Source organism: Natrix helvetica (genome assembly GCF_964273705.1).
Source record: "Natrix helvetica genome assembly, chromosome: 4".
In the NCBI taxonomy this organism is placed as follows: domain Eukaryota; kingdom Metazoa; phylum Chordata; class Lepidosauria; order Squamata; family Natricidae; genus Natrix; species Natrix helvetica.
In genome coordinates, this window is record NC_138550.1 from 96,779,732 (window position 1) to 96,798,282 (window position 18,551).

General features: G+C 38.9%; 1 protein-coding gene across 1 annotated transcript in view; it reads left to right on the top strand.

The window, feature by feature from the left end:
* Positions 1–18,551, top strand: part of FARS2 (phenylalanyl-tRNA synthetase 2, mitochondrial) — a 226,236-nt gene that overhangs the window by 127,748 nt on the left and 79,937 nt on the right. Inside the window, exon 6 of the mRNA XM_081951382.1 lies at positions 17,357–17,517. Within this exon, the coding sequence (XP_081807508.1) occupies positions 17,357–17,517 (161 nt within the window). The remainder of the gene's footprint in view (positions 1–17,356; positions 17,518–18,551) is intronic.

Sequence of the window (18,551 nt, forward strand, 5' to 3'; positions counted from 1 at the left end):
CAAAAAATCAGGCTATGGTTTGTTTTCGGGGTGGGTCTTATTTTTGGGAAAACATGGTACTAGTAGGCTGAATGAGGTGGGGGCATTCTTTCATCAGCTTTTGTTAATGGCAATCAATGATAATTTCAAAGAAAAGATTTAATGGAATGAAAACAAAAGTGTTGAAGTGATTGAAATCAAATTGAAGTGAGGAAGTGCTGGAATAAATATTTTAGACATGTTTGGTAATGATATGATATACCAAAAGTTAGAAATGAAATAGGTCTTATGAATACATGATTCATGATGAAAAAAAGTCACAAATGCTATGATAATCTGAAAAAAAAAGGTTGCAGGTGTAGTTATAGCTGTAAAAATATTAAAATGTGGATGTTAACATTAAAATGAGGATGTAGCTTACTTTTGGAATGGCTATACAAGTCATCTAATATATGTATGAAAACTGCATCTCCATTGAAAGAATACTTTAATTTTTCTGTAATCAAAGATAAAGATAACAAGGATGAATGCAAAAACTGCAGAGATTGTAGATCTTGTAAGGGTAAATGAGGTGGCAATGAGCAAAATCCAGATTTTGCGTTTCAACAAGTCATTAGGAAAAGTATAAATGTGAGAAAGTTTATTGTTAATTTGTTGATTTAGAGAAAACATGGTAAAGTGAATAGACTTGCATTACAGGATTTTTGCAGAGATACAGAATTAGTTGCTGAATATTACAAAAGTGTTATACAATGAAAATAAAATATATGAGAAAATGAAATGCTTCGCAAATGTTTTAGCATTCATTTATTGCTATTTATTGCATTAAAAAATTAAATTACCACAATTTGGGAATATTTATTGAATAATGTAAAAATAATAACATTATTATATTATCTGATGGGATATTATATTAATATTCCATCAGATATTAATTTAAATACATTATTTGCATAACCTTGCATTCATCAACCCTTCAGAGGATCTTGGGGGATTCTCATGGGATTCTCTGACCACACTTGAAGAAACACTGCACAGCAGCACACTGACTGAATAAGTTATGGACAAATGTGCAAGGAATTAGAGATGCATTGTTTGGAATTGGGAATCTGAATGTACCTGTACTTTGATATACCCTTAACGATAGGTTGTTTCCTGAGATCCCAAATGACTTGCACCAAAAATTATTTTAATGATATATGATGCCACTAAAGATTATGTACATTATAAGTTCTTTTTTTCATAATTGTATTAAATATTTTAATTACAGTAATGAAAGCAAAAACAAACTAAATCCAGAGAAAAAATAAATAGAAAGAAAAAAGCAGAAAGAAAGAAAAAGGAAAAAAAATATTTAAAGAAGTGACCTCCTATCTGCATTACAACAGGTAAAAACAAATATGATAACTCTTCACAACCTGTAAGGTCCCAACAAGTATCTTTTCATTCTGCATCCCATCCCCTCTTTATATGCAACCCATAAATCATCACCCTTTCAGTCCTGGTGTCAGCAAAAATTCATAAAGAATTACTCGAATGTCATATAAGATACATGTCTTATTTTAATCTTGATCAAACAAACCAACTTTACATTTTTTTCCTTTTACTTCTTTAATTCATTCAAATGTTGTTACAGGATTTGGTCTCCCTTCAATTTTACTTTTTCCCTTCGCAGAGCTAAAACCTCTTTTATAAATCCAATAAAAAGACATTGTCCTGGTCATTGTCTTTGGTTCATCCTTTTTATTTCCACTTTGATTTTCAAAAGGACAAACCAACTTCTTTTGTATATCCAGTGAAAAATCCTTATCAGGGTCACTGTGTTGACTTGTCATTTTTAATTCCATTTGAATGGAATTACCTACAGGTAGCCTTTGCATAATGACCATTAGTTCAAAATTATGACAGTGCTTCAATGGCTTACAACCGGTGCAGTGGTGGGTTCCGGCTCCCATTGCAACTGGTATGCTACAACAGAGCCGGGCATCCACTAAGTGCACGCGGGCAGAACGCGCATGCTTACCCACTGCCCGCGACACTCCAGCTGCTCGGCGGAGCATCACGCAAGTGCCGTATTCCCCATGCCCGTGTGCAAATGCCCCAGTCGGCTCAAATAGAGGTAAGGAGAGCAGGCAGGAGGGTGGGCCCTCCGGAGCACCATACCGGAACGGTACCTGGGGCTTACCGGTCGTATCTCACCACTGAACCGGTGCCCAAAAATTGCAATGCTCCCATGCCCATGTGATGAAAATTCAGGCACTTGGCGGCCTGCCCACCATTATGATCACAGCAATTCCTCCCCCAGCTATGTTTTAAACACCTGAGAAGCTCCAATGATATGACCCAAAGCAGCTGCCTCCCTGCCCTATGAAGGCCCCAATGCCCAAGAAGCCCCAATCTTCAGGCAAGCCTTCAGCCCCCTGGCAACTGCAGCCAAGTATGACCTGAACTCTGAATGGGTCAGGCAGAAAATTAAACTCAATCCCCACCATGCCCTGCTCTACCTGGTCCTTCCTGTCCTCTCATGGGATATTGAAAAAGAAGATAACATGACTATGACAACAGCCATTAGCACTAAAGCAGCTGCATCTTCCCCATATTTCATTCTTTTGGCTGTCTTGGGTCACATTTGTAAGTTAGCCCATTTGAGGTGTTTTGGTTCAAAAATTGTTGTGTTTTGATGCACCGTTTCACCCATTTAAAGGTCATGACAATGACAATTTCAGTAGCGTGTAGGTAGGATTTTTGAAGCCTGAAACACATAAAGGTGTAGATCTGAAACCTCTTGTTCCAGAAGACTTTTGGATCATTAGATCCACCATGATCTATTGATGGTGATTCTTGATGCTACCTTCTGTCTTCAAAAATGGTATCTAGCCTCTAATCCTGGAATGTGGAATGTGAAAGATACAGGATTCTAGTATCCAGTGCTGTCTTTCTCAAGATTAAAAGTCCAAGTACAGAAATTGAAATGATTTCACCATTGCCACCATCTACCACCCTTCAGTAACAATGATTCAAAGATTCAGACTTTCCTTCTCCTCTTTGGAAGATAATTCAGTCTCACCTCTGGCTGTTACAAATACAGATCTCTGCTTAAATTTCCACAAAGATACTGGAAAGGCTCAAAATGTCATTATAGATCACAAGAGATTCCTCCCCTTTCTCTCCCTGTCCAAGAACATAGGCTAAAATATAAATTATTTAAATTTAAAATATAAATTTAATATTTTACACAATCTCCGCAAAAGCTATATTTCTGTGGACTTTTTGGGGGGATTTCCCCTTTGTTTAAAAAGGACAATTTCTCCTATCACTAGCAGAAAAGAGAAAATGTTATGTGGACTTCATCTAAATTATATTTTTTTAGTAGAAATTCTCCCGGAGCATCTGCAGTGTAGCAATGACCTTCAGTGCAAGAATAGCTCTTTTTAAAAAGAACTTTAAAGGTTTAGTGCCAGAATGTGTAATAATAGTTAGGCACTCTTTTAAAGGATTCCATAATTCAAAAAAACTGAAATCCATAGCTTTTTCTGTATTTTTATAACTGCTCTCTCATTTTTTGAACCCTTTCTGTGAACTTAATCTTTCATTCTTGATTCATTTCCCTATGAAGCCTTTTTCCATTTTTTAAATTTTTTTCTCATGATAGAAAGCCTGAATAATTTGTTCTATGTTATAATGATGTTAAGAGTTTTCGTAACCTAATTTTTAATGAAGAGTTTAGATTTTTTTTTTCATATGCGTGCTCTCTTCTGGCAGACCGAAAGGGTAAACTGTGTGATTAAAGAAATTTATATGAGACACAAAATCAAGGATAATTTGTATCCTTTTCTCTTTTACTTCTACCTCTATGCAGCACAATTCTAGCTCTTTGAGTTTAGTAAGGCTTTCTTACAGGTACACCTGGAATCTTAATGATAAAAGATTGGCATGACTATATTCATGATGCCATTTAATAAAAAATAATGCCACCTTTTAAAAAGTGTATTTTTATGATTAAAGAATGAATTATTCTATTTGCAAAATCGGGTAGAAGCTTCAAAGCAAAGAAGTGTTAAATGGTAAGTCACAAAATGAGCTAAAGGAGGCACCCTATTCAACTGATTTAATAATTATTGAGTAGAGGATATGGGAGCACCCAGGATGTTGGAAACTAGGTTTATATAAATAAGCATAAAAAACAAAGACAGTGACATTCTGTATTTAAGAAATTATTAGTCTACAGAACCATACATCAACCTTTATTTCTGAGGACACTGAGGTAAGTAAGTTTTGGCATATTTACCCAAAAAGAAGATGAGTTTAAGACAATTTTAAGACTTTTGAGTTTAGGACAATTTTCCCCCTCTTCAAAGGAAGAGCAGACAGGGTTAGAAACATACACCTATACTCATATTCTTGGGGAATCTTAACCCCTTCCTATTTTAAAAATAATTTAGGAAACCACAGATTTGCTTTATGCGTGACCCCTGATATTGTAGCTGGTGCTGCATACAACCCTAGAATCGAAAAACTTGGATTTAAAACAAAAACTAATCTTCATGAAGTATAATAAACAGAAATATTGCCAATAAATAGAACTAGCCACCTAATTATTACAGTTGACAATTGGGTAAAATTCTCCTCAGCCAAAATACTTAAGAAAATATGAAAGATGTATGAAAGGATTTTTTTTAAAAAATCTAGCAGTTAGGCACATTTCTCAGTTTTACTTACAACAAAGCACACACAGGTCTTTTTCTATAATTTCTGAAACTTAAGTATCCTTCGGTGTGCAATCTAAATCCCTTTCTTGCCATTGTAATTCTCATAATATTAGACAATTGATTCACAGCCATTTACTAGCTCAACTATTCCATACTAAGTAGCTACTTGATTGTTTGCAACGGTAAACAGGAATCCTGCCGAGAAGCCCAGCACACTATGCTGTGACTAATGCCTGTGTTACACAGGTTAAAGAGCAACATAACACCCATTCATTACTATATAAAGTACCACATTGTAAGAGAAAGTTGAACTGCAGAATAGAGCCCTGGAGTAGCTGGGTTGAAGCATTTTGTACATCGTGCTCTTTGCTTTATTTCAGCATTGACCCAGTTGATTAATATTAATTTTATTAGTGCATTAGCTTAGTTTCTGCAATTATGAAACGCTTTTAGGGTTTTTGTAATTTGATTTTGTCGATGCCAGTTTCTGCATGATACAAGCCCAATTATTATTGCCTGAAAGCAGTTTTTATTCTAGCCTGATATATCTCACACAAATAAGCCAAATTATGTTAATATATTGTAAACTTATGCTTAAATAATTTGCTTATATGGTAAAAACTTACTTTCTAGAAAAGTGCTCAGCAAATGGTACATTTGTCTTCCTGGTTTTTTTTCTAGTACCCAACAGGCATCCTTCTCTCCTCTTTCAGAGCTAACTAGGAAGAAGAGAATAAATATATAATGAGAACTAATACTTAACTTCCCACATGTTTTTCATCTACAGAATAGGACTAATATTATTTTTGTTCTTGGTTCATTGTATAGAGGAGTGTGGAGATAGCTTTGAATAAAGTATAGGGCAGTTTTCACAGAAATGTTAACTTAGCCAAGAAAGACGGGAAAGGGTGAGAAAGAAATTCAAGACTGGTCTGCCTTGAATATATTGGGCATAAAGAGGAAAGATCTGTTTCAGAATGGTTATCTCCTTATCTTTGTATGTCAGGGCTTGCCCCCGTTGTGTGCTCAGAATTTCATCTCTTGTGCTTTTTCTAAGGAATTTAATGTGTACCTCCCTGGGAACATTGTGTGTCCTAGCATAAGCTGAATTCACTCTATATACCAGGTCTATTTCCCACCCCATCTGTTGCTTCTCTTTCTGGATGTAGTCAGCCAAAATGTTTGTCATGATGTCCCTTATATTTTCATCATCTGTCTCTATCACATTTTGAAATCTAAGATAAAAGGACATTCTCTCAAACTCTATTTTCATCTGCTGGGAGTCAAGTTCTTTGTTTCCCTTCTGCATCCCTTCCATCCCTTCCAGTGGTGGGTTTCTACCGGATCGCACCGGATCGTGCGAACCGGTTGAAGAATGAACCCGGAAGTAATTTCCGGCCCCGCCCCCTTGGCGTTTTTTTTGCATCGGGGCTGACTCCCCGCCGCCACTGCTGTTCCTTGTCTTCTGGCCCGTTTCCCAACTGGCCTTTCCTCGCTTGGAGGGCTTCGGAGGGAAGCTTCTGCAGAAGCCCGGGTGAGTGACAACAAGTTCCCACCATTACGAAGTCTCGGAGGCTGTAATTTTCTGAGCTGTGTGCGCGCGCCTGTTTTCCACGGCGTGGAGCAGCAGCGAGGCTCTGCGAGGCCGGCAATGACTCAGGATGCCATCCGGGAAGACGAGGAACGCGAGGGGGGACCGTTGACGGCCTCCGCAATCATCGCTCGCCTCGCAGAGCCTCGCTGCTGCTCCACGCCGTGGAAAACAGGCGCGCGCGCACAGCTCAGAAAATTACAGCCTCCGAGGCTCAGAACGCTTCGGAGGGATGCTTCTGCAGAAGCCCGGGTGAGTGACAACAAGTTCCCGCCGTTACGAAGTCTCGGAGGCTGTAATTTTCTGAGCTGTGCGCGCGCGCCTGTTTTCCACGGCGTGGAGCAGCAGCGAGGCTCTGCGAGGCCGGCAATGACTCAGGATGCCATCCGGGAAGACGAGGAACGCGAGGGGGGACCGTTGACGGCCTCCGCAATCATAGCTCGCCTCGCAGAGCCTCGCTGCTGCTCCACGCCGTGGAAAACAGGCGCGCACGCACAGCTCAGAAAATTACAGCCTTCGAGGCTCAGAACGCTTCGGAGGGATGCTTCTGCAGAAGCCCGGGTGAGTGACAACAAGTTCCCGCCGTTACGAAGTCTCGGAGGCTGTAATTTTCTGAGCTGTGCGCGCGCGCCTGTTTTCCACGGCGTGGAGCAGCAGCGAGGCTCTGCGAGGCCGGCAATGACTCAGGATGCCATCCGGGAAGACGAGGAACGCGAGAGGGGACTGTTGACGGCCTCCGCAATCATCGCTCGCCTCGCAGAGCCTCGCTGCTGCTCCACGCCGTGGAAAACAGGCGCGCGCGCACAGCTCAGAAAATTACAGCCTCCGAGGCTCAGAACGCTTCGGAGGGATGCTTCTGCAGAAGCCCGGGTGAGTGACAACAAGTTCCCGCCGTTACGAAGTCTCGGAGGCTGTAATTTTCTGAGCTGTGCGCGCACGCCTGTTTTCCACGGCGTGGAGCAGCAGCGAGGCTCTGCGAGGCGAGCGATGATTGCGGAGGCCGTCAACGGTCCCCCCTCACGTTCCTCGTCTTCCCGGATGGCATTTGGAGTGATTGCCGGCCACACAAACCTCGCTGCTGCTCCACGCCGTGGAAAACAGGCGGGCGCGCACAGCTCAGAAAATTACAGCCTCCGAGGCTTCGTAACGGTGGGAACTTGTTGTCACTCGGCCGGGCTTATGCAGAAGCTTCCCTCCAAAGCCCTCCAAGCGAGGAAAGGCCAGTTGGAAAAGGGGCTTTGCTCCTGCTCCGGGCTGGAGGCTTCCCTCCGAAGTCTTAGGATGTTCTGAGGAGCCCCCCAAGGAAAAACGCCGCTGCCAGGTAGTTAAAAGTACCTCTCTGATTCTGTCAGACTCTGTCAGTCTCTCTCTGATTCCCTCTCTCACTCCCTCTCTGTTCCTCTCTCTCTCTGTCTGTCTGTCTCACTCACACACACACACACACTGTGGTCACCTTGTTGAGTGTTCCAATCACATTTGAAACACTCAACAACTGGCCTGCATTTATGGTATTTTGCAGCATTCTGCAGTCATAGGACCAAAATATATGGTTAAAAGCATATATTTTGGTCCTATGACTGCAGAATGCTGCAAAATACCATAAATGCAAGCCAGTTGTTGAGTGTTTCAAATGTGATTGGAACACTCAACAAGGTGACCACAGTGTGTGTGTGTGTGAGTGAGACAGACAGACAGACAGAGAGAGGGAGTGAGGGAGGGAATCAGAGAGACTGACAGACACACACACACACACACAGAGAGAGACAGAGAGGGGGAGGGAGGGAGAGAAAGATAGAGACACACACAGAGTGAGTGATTAAGTGAATGAGTGAGAGACAGACACACCCACATACACAGAGTGACAGAGAGAGAGGAAGGGAGGGGAGAGAGACAGAGGGAGAGACAGAGACAGACACACACACACACACACACACACAGAGTGAGTGAGAGACAGACAGACACACACACACAGAGTGACAGAGATGGGGGAAGGAGGAGAGAGAGACAGAGATACAGAGAGAGAGACAGAGAGATAGACACCCAGAGAAAATGACAGAGGGAGACAGAGAGGGAGAGAGAGAGAAAGAGCCAGAGAGAGAGAGAAAAAGAAAAAGAAAAAAAGAAAGTGGGAGAGAGAGATGAAAGAAAGAAAGAAAAAGAACTTATGACCACAATTGAGCCCAAAATTTTGGTTGCTAAGCAAGAGCATCGTTAAGTGAGTTTCACCACATTTTCCAAGTTAGCCATGCCCACCTGGTCACATGACTGCCAAGCCACTCCCACCAGGTCACATGGCCGGCAAGCCACTCCCACAAAGGAGGCCACACCCACAGAGTAGGTTCCAAAAAAATTTGAAACCCACCACTGATCCCTTCCCTCATGTCCGCCGCCCCACCCTCCAAGAGGTCCAATCTCTGTGAGTTCTTATTAATTTTGGCCTGGTTCTCTTTAATTTCTTCTTTCATCTCCTGCAGTTGTTTCTTTATTTCCTCTTGTCCCTGTATAATTTGCTGAAACATTTGTTGAAAGTCCATCTCCAGAGATTTGGGTTGCATCAAAGCTGTTATTTTTGATTGTGTACTAGGACTGGAGGTTGCAGATGTCGGGGCAGAGGCAGCAAAGCCAGGCTTTCCAGGAGGTGGTTTTTTAGGTGGCATTCTTTATACCATAAAGAGTTCAGTCAGTATAGAGAATGGTCAATCAGAAAGGCAAGGCAGCTAAGAGGGTCCAAGAGACAGAAGGTCCAGGCAGAAGAGAGTTTTTGTTTCCATTGGCCCTGGTAATAGAGCAAAATTTCCACTCCAGGGAGTTCAAAGAACAGCAATCCACAAGAGACTTATCTGAGCAACACGGAGACAAAGACCGGAAGCCTGAAGTTTCAAAGGTGGAGTCAGATTTCACATTTCATAAAGACAACGGAAGTGTGCCATCTTGCCCTGCCAGCTTCGGGTTTGGAGGCAACAAATAAAGTTTTCAAAGTTCAATGTTCAAAGTTTCCAGATCCTCATTGTTTTAGGGCTTAAGTCCGAAAATTCACTTAATTCACTAAATAGGAGCGTGACTCATTGGTTGGCTCTCCCCCTCCTCCTCCTTTCCCTGGGGCAAAGAGCTAAATCGTTTCCAGCCGCCTGTCCGAGGGAGGGGGGGAATTCCCCCTCCCTCCAGCCGCGCCTCTCCGATTCACGCCGAAAATAGGATTTAAACAGCTGACTTTTTTTTCGTTAGAGTTGTTAGGGTTGTTAAAGGGAATGGAGAAAGTTCACGCCTCACCGCACAGCAGCCGCATCCTTCTAGTTTCTTTTTCTCCGATCGGCATCGTAGCGAAGACGCCGGAGCGTCTCCCCATTGTGCTCCCCGGTGCCTGGAGCGAGGCGGGGGACCTCCTGCCGGCCGCCGCCGATCCAGGGATCCCCCGCGGTGCCGCCCCTTTGGCAGGACGCCTCTACAGGGCGTCCTGTGTCCCCCAAGGAGTGGGAAGCCCACCAGGGAAGCGGGGGGCGAGCAAAACTTGCTCGTTGCCGTCGGCCACCGGAACCGGAAGTCCTCATTTCATGTTTCTGTTACTAACCCAAGCTACATAGGCTCCCATGCTTTCCAGAAGGCAAGCATTAAAATACCAGAATCTTTACAGCCTCTGTTTCCTTATAAAGAACTAGCTGTTATTTCAGCGTTGTCCGGGTATTTGTTTATCCGAATTCTGTAGTAGACATTCACAAATTTTTGGACCAAATATAATTTCTAATGTTGGATTTTCCCCCTTACCAGAGGGAGCCCCCTTGTGGAGTACTGTGAAACCATTACCATGGCAACTCCACTGTGTGCTGTACAATAGAAGCCATTTTATGGTAGTACATTAGAAGCCATTTTAAGGCACAACAGACTGTATCTTAACAGAACCCCCCCCCCCCCCGATGGATGGTAGGGGTGTCTTACCTGTACAGTATTTGTTTCCAGAGAGTAAATGTGTACTAAGTTTGGTTGAAATTACTCGAGGCGTTCCAGAGTTATGCTGGAACACACACACACACACACACACACACACAAACACACACACACAGCCATTTTTATATATGTGTGGGGAGGGGAACTCTAAAAACCACAACCTCAAGCAAGTATTAGTGTATGACCTTGACACTCTCCCTTCTTTTTCTCATTGCTTTAACTGTACAGCTATAATATAGAATTATTTTTACAGTTCTTCCACCTTTTAATTCTGTGTTTGTTGAATGTATAAAAGGCCTTAGACTAAGCATTAGCTTTGTGTTCAGAGATTTAATATAGCAAGGCTTTTAAATTGCATAGCTGGGCCAACAATACACAGTAAGATAATAATTGCCTGCACTGCCTAGAGATTTTTTTTTTGGCAAAGTCCACTCACCGTAACGGGGATCCACACTTCTGCTTGCTAGTGCTTAACTGTCTTTCAGGTTTCTTACAAGATTATGTCTCCTTTTCATGATACAGAAACCTGATAAGAAGGATTTGTGATCCACTGTTGTCTACCAAGATTATTCAAAAGGACTGAGGAAAAATACAGAATCTTTACAATAATACAATAGCAGAGTTGGAAGGGAACTTGGAGGTCTTCTAGTCCAACCCCCTGCCTAGGCAGGAAATCCTATACCGTTTCAGACAAATGGCTATCCAACATCTTCTTATAGACTTCCAGTGTTGGGGCATTCGCAACTTCCGGAGGCAAGCTGTTCCACTGATTGATTGTTCTAACTGTCAGGAAATTTCTCCTCAGTTCTAAGTTGCTTCTCTCCTTGATTAGTTTCCACCCATTGCTTCTTGTTCTACCCTCAGGTGCCTTGGAAAATAGTTTGACTCCCTCTTCTTTGTGACAACCCCTGAGATATTGTAACACTGCTATCATGTCTCCCCTAGTCCTTCTTTCTATTAAACTAGACATACCCAGTTCCTGCAACCGTTCTTCATATGTTTTAGTCTCCAGTCCCCTAATCATCTTTGTTGTTCTTCTCTGGACTCTTTCTCCCTCATATAGTGCTAAAATGCCAGAGGAATATATATATATTTGGCTCAATTGAAACACTGCAGCATTCTCACTATCAGCCCTAGATGCAAGTGGAAGCTGTTTCAGTCTCCTTGAGCTATTTGTTATGTATGCAAAGAAGCATATATATATATATTTGTTATTTTGAGTGACAGAATCTCTTTTTCCAAACACGGTATAATAAATACTGTTTGTTCAAAGATCCATCAGAGTAATAAATGGATGGATCTTATGCAATTGTTGCCGGTACATTTCTGTAACATTCAGTGTTTCGGTCTGGTCTGGTCTGATCTGGTCTGGTCTGGTCTGGTCTCATCTCGTTTCGTCTCATCTCGTCTCTTTCATATTAATTCAGGTCCAAGGTAGGGAGGAAGGGGAACAGTGATTCACCAAGTTCAGACCTTACTTCTGAATCAACTGTATTTAAACGACCTTTCACATCCCTGTGGTAGGTGGGCCTCATCCAACAAGACAATCCTTGTGTCTTAAGTTGTCCATATACAAAGCCCAAAGCCTTCTTTGTTCACAAAACATAAATATTGCCCACGTCTTCAGTTATTGCAATCCTGGCATTTAAGGCAGCAGTTTTGGTAATATGGGCTAAAGTAGAGTTTTGAAAGGACAGGATAATGACTTTGCAAACAGCAACAGAGTTTAAATTGCATTTTCTTTGATTTCTCTCGCTATCTCACAGCTAAAGAACAATTTTTGAGCTAAGGTGAAAGAGAAAATGATGATTTTGGCACACCTCTAGGGCTAACTGAAACATGAACTGAGTTGTTCTCTAGAGACATCAGCGACAAATTTCATTCTGTGCCCTGCTGTAACCTTCACCTCAAGGTTTCTTAGCCAGTACTAAATCAACATGAAAATAGATGAGGCCAAATAAGGAATATATAAGACACCACAGAGGGGTAGAACAATCCATTGGTTAAATACATTATAAATAGCCTGAAGGTATCTTCAATGGTGAAGTTTAAATAAGGTTGTGTTAAAATTAGTCCTAGTATAAATGTGAAAATTGTATTGGTTAAAAGATACAATTGATTTTTCTACCCTGCATTTTATCCACATGTACGTCAATTTTTTTGGCATTGAAGCACAGACAGAAAGATACCTTACATTTATATAAAGTTTTAAAGGATCCCTTTTTCTTAATAAATATTGATACATATCTCTGATTTGATGTTCCATTTAAACATTATTTATATCATCTGTTTTTTTATTGCTGTTATTTTCCTGAAACAAATGAAACAGATTCATCTTAAGACACCCCAAAGCTTTTTTTATTTTGCCTTTGAGGACAAATGACTCAAAATTACTGTAAAATGAAGCTGCCATGTGCCAAATCAGATCTTTGGCACACCGGAGGGAATCATCCTTTCCACCCCTCTGGTAGCATAGGTTCAAAAGGCCAAAGGCTGCATGCCAGCTGTCGAAATATAGAGATGGGTTTATATATGCACATACATCATTTCTTCCTCCTTTCTCCCTACCTTATTAGCCTTGTGAATAATAGTCAGTTCCTTGTTTCAGCTGTTCCTAATGGTAATCAGCAGGTCAGCAAGGAGAAAGACATTTTATGCACTTTAGAACAGAGGAATCTTTAACAGAGCCTCCCGATCCTGGAGCTTTTAGTGTTGCTCAGCTTGGAAGAGGGCTTCTAGGCCATTAAATGGTCAAGGGCTATAATACCCTGGCATAGCTTTTTAAATTCTGCTTTTTCCAAAGCTTTTGTGTGCAGGACATTTCCTCTATCTGCTGTAATCTTTTCATCCAAAGTTTTCATGTTGCTCTCTTTCTGGCTTTCCCAAAACATAAATAGCAAGTTACTCCATGCTATTCTAGCTTATTTTCTTGCCCAAGTTTTCACTTTCAGGTGGAATAGACAGCCATGGAGATGACCTTGAAGCAAATACTCAGAAACATTTAAATGAACAAAAAGGACAGAAGCATTCCATAAGTTCTAGGAAGGAAGATAGTTTTAAGATATCACTCAGACAGACTCTTGGCCGACTTAATGGAGTAAAACAGAGGGAAAGAAAATCACAATCAGACTTGCCAGATTCCATTGTTACAGGCTATTTTGATGAAGTGTGGTTCCAGTCTTCCTGTGCAGTTGGTTTTTTGATCTGGTCTGCCTTGTAGGACTAGCTGTTGGTCGGATTCCCCACTTTTCAAACTATTTTTGTTATATTCTCTAACTTTCATTTAACCCACTGTCTTACCATAATACATGCAATTCATGTCACCGGTGAACTTCAATGAATAGGACTGGCATATGTAAAGAATACTCATACCCTTTTGCATTTAATTTGGCATCAGTAATGACTTAAAGTTATGGAAAGGAAGATTTAATTGATTGATCACTTTGAAGCTCCATGTTACATACTTTTATTAATAGTCTAATTCTGATGAGGGATGTTGCTTTTCATGCATAAAATTATGTTAAGTAGGACTAGGTTGTTATTCAGATATTGAATACTGTTTGTTGAGCTGTTTTGAAAGGTCAAGGCTAAAGCTGAGTCAAGGAAGAAGAAAAAAGCAAAAAATTGTTGGCAGCGCTATGATCTGCATATTGGGAAGTGGCTAATTGCCTAAACATATATATATATACTTGGAACAGTTTTAGACTCCCAAGTCTTATAAACAATGATTCTACTTTACCTTATTATTTGTTAAGAAAAGTTAAATCTTTCTATATTTATAATGATAAGAACATATGATAATTGTCTGTAATGTTTATGTTAGATTATTCTGTCAAGTTGTTCAAGTCCCATTCTTCAACAATTCTTACCGTCTTCTGTTTAAGGCAGAACTGTAACAAGATACTTCTTCCTTAGTACTATGGAAGGAGATGTCCCATCCATACCATTATATTTAACCTGGACTAGCATGGTCAGTTGTATTGTCTTGGGTAACCCGAGAACTACAAAAAAAGTATCCCTTAAAGCTATAGATAGATCCATTCATTTTTCATACTGAACTATAGAAAATTAATTGCTGCTTTCTTGAAAATTGTAATGTCAGGAAAAAGAGAGTCTTGATTTCCAAATGCCAAATTGCCATTTGATCACATGTATATGCTGTTGAAGATTAGATAGATATGTTGTGACCCTAGCAAAGTGAACTAAAGGGTTATTTTAGCCTGGTAAAAAGTCTGTGGGTGGTGAGAACCAGATTTACAGGTTTACATAAAAGACATTTAATATGTTTTGTAGGATCAACTTCATTATTTCTATTAAAGTATATGAAACCCTGATTGAAAAGTTGGCAATTCACTTTCTTCGTTAAATAAAGATCTCTAAAATGTTGACAATCTTAAGTTATTTTAAATGGTGATACTTTTCAGTGTCTCACTTGTTAATTGTGATTGATGCTCAAGTGGGCTTTCAGTGATGAGCAGAGATCAAATGTCATCAGATACTGTTGTACTTTTCTTTTGAGAGTTGCTGACAATTTTCAGACTAGCTGGGAAAGGAGCATGCAATTAAAAGCTGTCTGGCATATTATTTTTTTGCTCTCTTTAAATTATATATTTGGATAGTAATAGGCAATACACATTTTGATAATAAGTATGAGTTTTAAAAGCCACCATGGCGACTTTATCATTTCTGACAATTTTTAAGATGAAATAAAGCTGTTATAATTGTCATAATCACTGTGATTATAGAATTGTGGAAGACAGACAATTCATCTGTCATGCATTTTTTAAAATGCAACTTAAAGCTATTTGCAAAATTGCATATTTGATTTTCTGATATTACATATATGCTAAGTAGCCTGCTGCACAGGGTTCCTTGAAGTGGCTCCGTGGCTAAGACACTGAGCTTGTCGAACAGAAAGGTCAGTGGTTCGAATCCTTAGTACAGGTCTCCTGCGTGAGCAGGGGGTTGGACTAGATGACCCCCAAGGTCCCTTCCAACTCTGTTACTGTTACCTTATTGTGTTTTGTGTGTACAGATGTTAGTTGACACAGTGTCCCTGTGCTTTTATACAGAAAGGAATTGCAGAATGTTCAATTTGGTTTTGTTTCGTTAACATCCCTTATTTTTTTAATTAAATAGTGAATATGACTGAACACTAAAGTAAAATACATTTTTTAAAAAAAAAATCAGATTAAAAATAATTATTAACAATTAAAGGCAGTTGAAACTGATATGTTTAACAGTACTTCTGGAGCCTATTGGGAAAGGGGAGGGAAATTGGGGCCAAATAAAGATTGCCTGAGCTTCTGGAGAAAAAGTGGAATATATGTAATAAAATATTTTTTTTAAAAGAAATCCCAAGGTTATTCTTATGACTGAAAGTTTTAAATCATAATAGACTATTAAAACGACATTTCTTTTGCATGTGGAAGACCATAATGTATTAACATTTTGGTCTAAAATTCAATAATATCCAGCATTTTTACATTCATAAACATTTCTAATTGTCAAACCCCCAAATTAATGTAGCATTTCTTGAGGTTTCTAGCAAAAGGACTGCTGATAAATAATCTGAAATAAAATGCAAGCATAAATGGTGGCATCAGATTATTAAAGAGTAGTTTGAAACAAAAACATAGGAAATACAATAGCTAATTTATGTAAGAAAGATTACAACTTTCAAGTATTTTAGTCTTCGAAGCTGAGGTATGTTTGAGTGATATAAAATTACGTAGAGTATGATTAAATGGATGAAGAATTTAAACAGGACAATTGATATGCAACAACAGGAATATCAGTGGAAGTTGAATATTAAATTTATCACAAATATAACAAAAAAAAATGGTATGAGATGTTTTACCATTGGTGTACAATTCCAATATTAATTGCCAAAATAGACAATTGATTTTATAAAATTTCTTGTAAATGCAATAAGCAGGTTTTTCCCTTTTTCACATTTAATAGTGAAAAAGTAGTATGAATTATGGAATAAAGAAATCTAGACTGGAATGTTGGACAAGGCAGTAAGTTACTGAAATTGTTTGTACTTGTCTTTATGAAAGGGAAGTTATTTCTTTTTTCCTTTTTTAACGTATTTTTTCTTCCTTTCCCCTTTTTTCTTTTTGTTTCTTATATTTTTCTTAGTTTGTAAATTTTTTGTCTTTGTACTTTTAAACCAATTAAAATTATTATTAAACTATTAAGTGTTATATATCCTTAAAATATAGTGAGGTTGGCGTTGTATGTGATAACATCTGTTAGAACACTTTATGCCTTTTTTTGGCAATCGTATATAATATTCTCTCTACAAGAATGACAAACTAATCTGTGGTAATATGCATAAATGTCAAAAATGAATATGAATTTGAAGAGCGTGTTTAATATAGAATTTAATTCATCTTGGAAATTATTTATGGATTATAATTCTATTTACAGATATGTACCACAAGTGAAGTTTGGGATTCAGTTAATATAATGTTCAAATATATTAGTTCTTGGTTGATTTATTAAATAAATAAAGAATTCTAAAACTAGACAGAAATCTTTGCTAATGTTGTATGTGGACTTGTGATTCATATTATTGGCTACCAACTTGGTTTTAATAACAAAGTCTGAAGTCTTAATACAAGGTGTATACAGACCTCATTTAGCAACTGCCTCTTTTAGCAATCATTTCTAGTTGTGACGGTGATGAAAAAGTTATTTTATGACCAATCCTTGCATTTATAACCTTTGCAGTGGGATTATTGTACCCTCATGACTAGAATCCAGAATCATCGTATGAAGCTGAATAGTAGGAGATTCAGAACAGATGCAAGGAAAGATTTTACATAACACAGTGAAGCAGAATTTATTACCACAGGTTCTTCTTCATGACATAGTAGACTTTCATTTTCATGAACAATGCAGTGTGCATTAGGGAATATAGGACAGCTCTATAAAATTGGAATCTATGATAGAATAAAGTAAAAAGATGGAATGCTGATTCACCTTTTTTTCAAGTTCATTCTTTACAAATTATCAATTTAATTTAATTTAATTCTGGAATGTACCATTATTTAGCTAATATACCCTCATTTCATTCCTTTATAATTTATTTTTATGTCCTGTTTTTTCTTTCTTTCTGTAACTGCAGCTGGTGCTGAGAACAAAATTGGTTGGGCATTTGGTCTGGGCTTAGAACGGTTGGCCATGATCTTGTATGGGATTCCCGACATTCGCCTTTTCTGGAGCCAAGATGAACGTTTCCTGAAACAGTTTAATGTGTTTCACATTGACCAGAGCATACACTTCCAGGTAAGATTAAAGATGTTGATAAGGTTAATAGCAAATCATCTGGGATTTTATTTCTATGGAAATACTATTTTTGTTTAGTCAGCTGTTTAACAACTTTCTTGAAAGAAAAGTATGTCAAAAATATTATATCTCTGATAGATTATCGTAGATGTTCTTACAATAATGGAGAAACTAATGCTTAAGACAGGTTAAAGTTCTATAATGCAGATATTTTGCTTGAGTAATTTATTGTGCCATTTTGGAGAAGGTGGGCGAACTGGCGATATTCATTTGTAGTTTCATTTATTATATTTTATGTCAAGAAATAAAAGGTTAGGATTCTGAATCTTGGAAACTGAAGAAACAAAAATTCTGGCTCTCATAAATGAGTGAATTCATTAAATTCATTGGTATCTATGTGAGTTGTTTTTATCAGAATCCAATTCTAAGCATCAAACTGCATTTTTCCAAGTAAACATAAAACAACCATCTGCTTTTTGTTAGTAATGTTTGAAATATTGCCTTTCTCAGCCTTAGTAACTTGGTGGACAGTCAACCAACCTTGACAACTACACAGGGAAAGAAGCTATTAATTTCATATAAAATTTGGTGTTTAGAACCCACCAGTCTCCACAAATGGAATTACTATTTCCTCTCATATTAACTCATTTAAGTAGTAATATATTCAAGCAATGGCCTACTTCAGCTCAGCTTTCTATGAGTTTCAGTATGCATCTCTAATTTTATTAATTTAATCAATATTAACTGAAAAGGGCATAGAGGTTGCTACTTTACGTGTGTTGTTTTCCAAGTATGGTCAGGCTACCAAATGACTATGAAGAAGTAACTGATTTCATAGACATGTGGAAAAGCATTTGCAGCTCAAAAAGCAATCAATCAGTCTATCTCATCTTGAACAGTTTGAAAAATTGCAAGAGGGAGGGTAGTTGAGAAATCAACTGGATGTTGAAAGAATAAAGAAATTAGGTGAATAAAATTGATGGACTTGCACTCAACCTTTGAAAAAAGCTATACAAGTTCTCAAGCATGATATA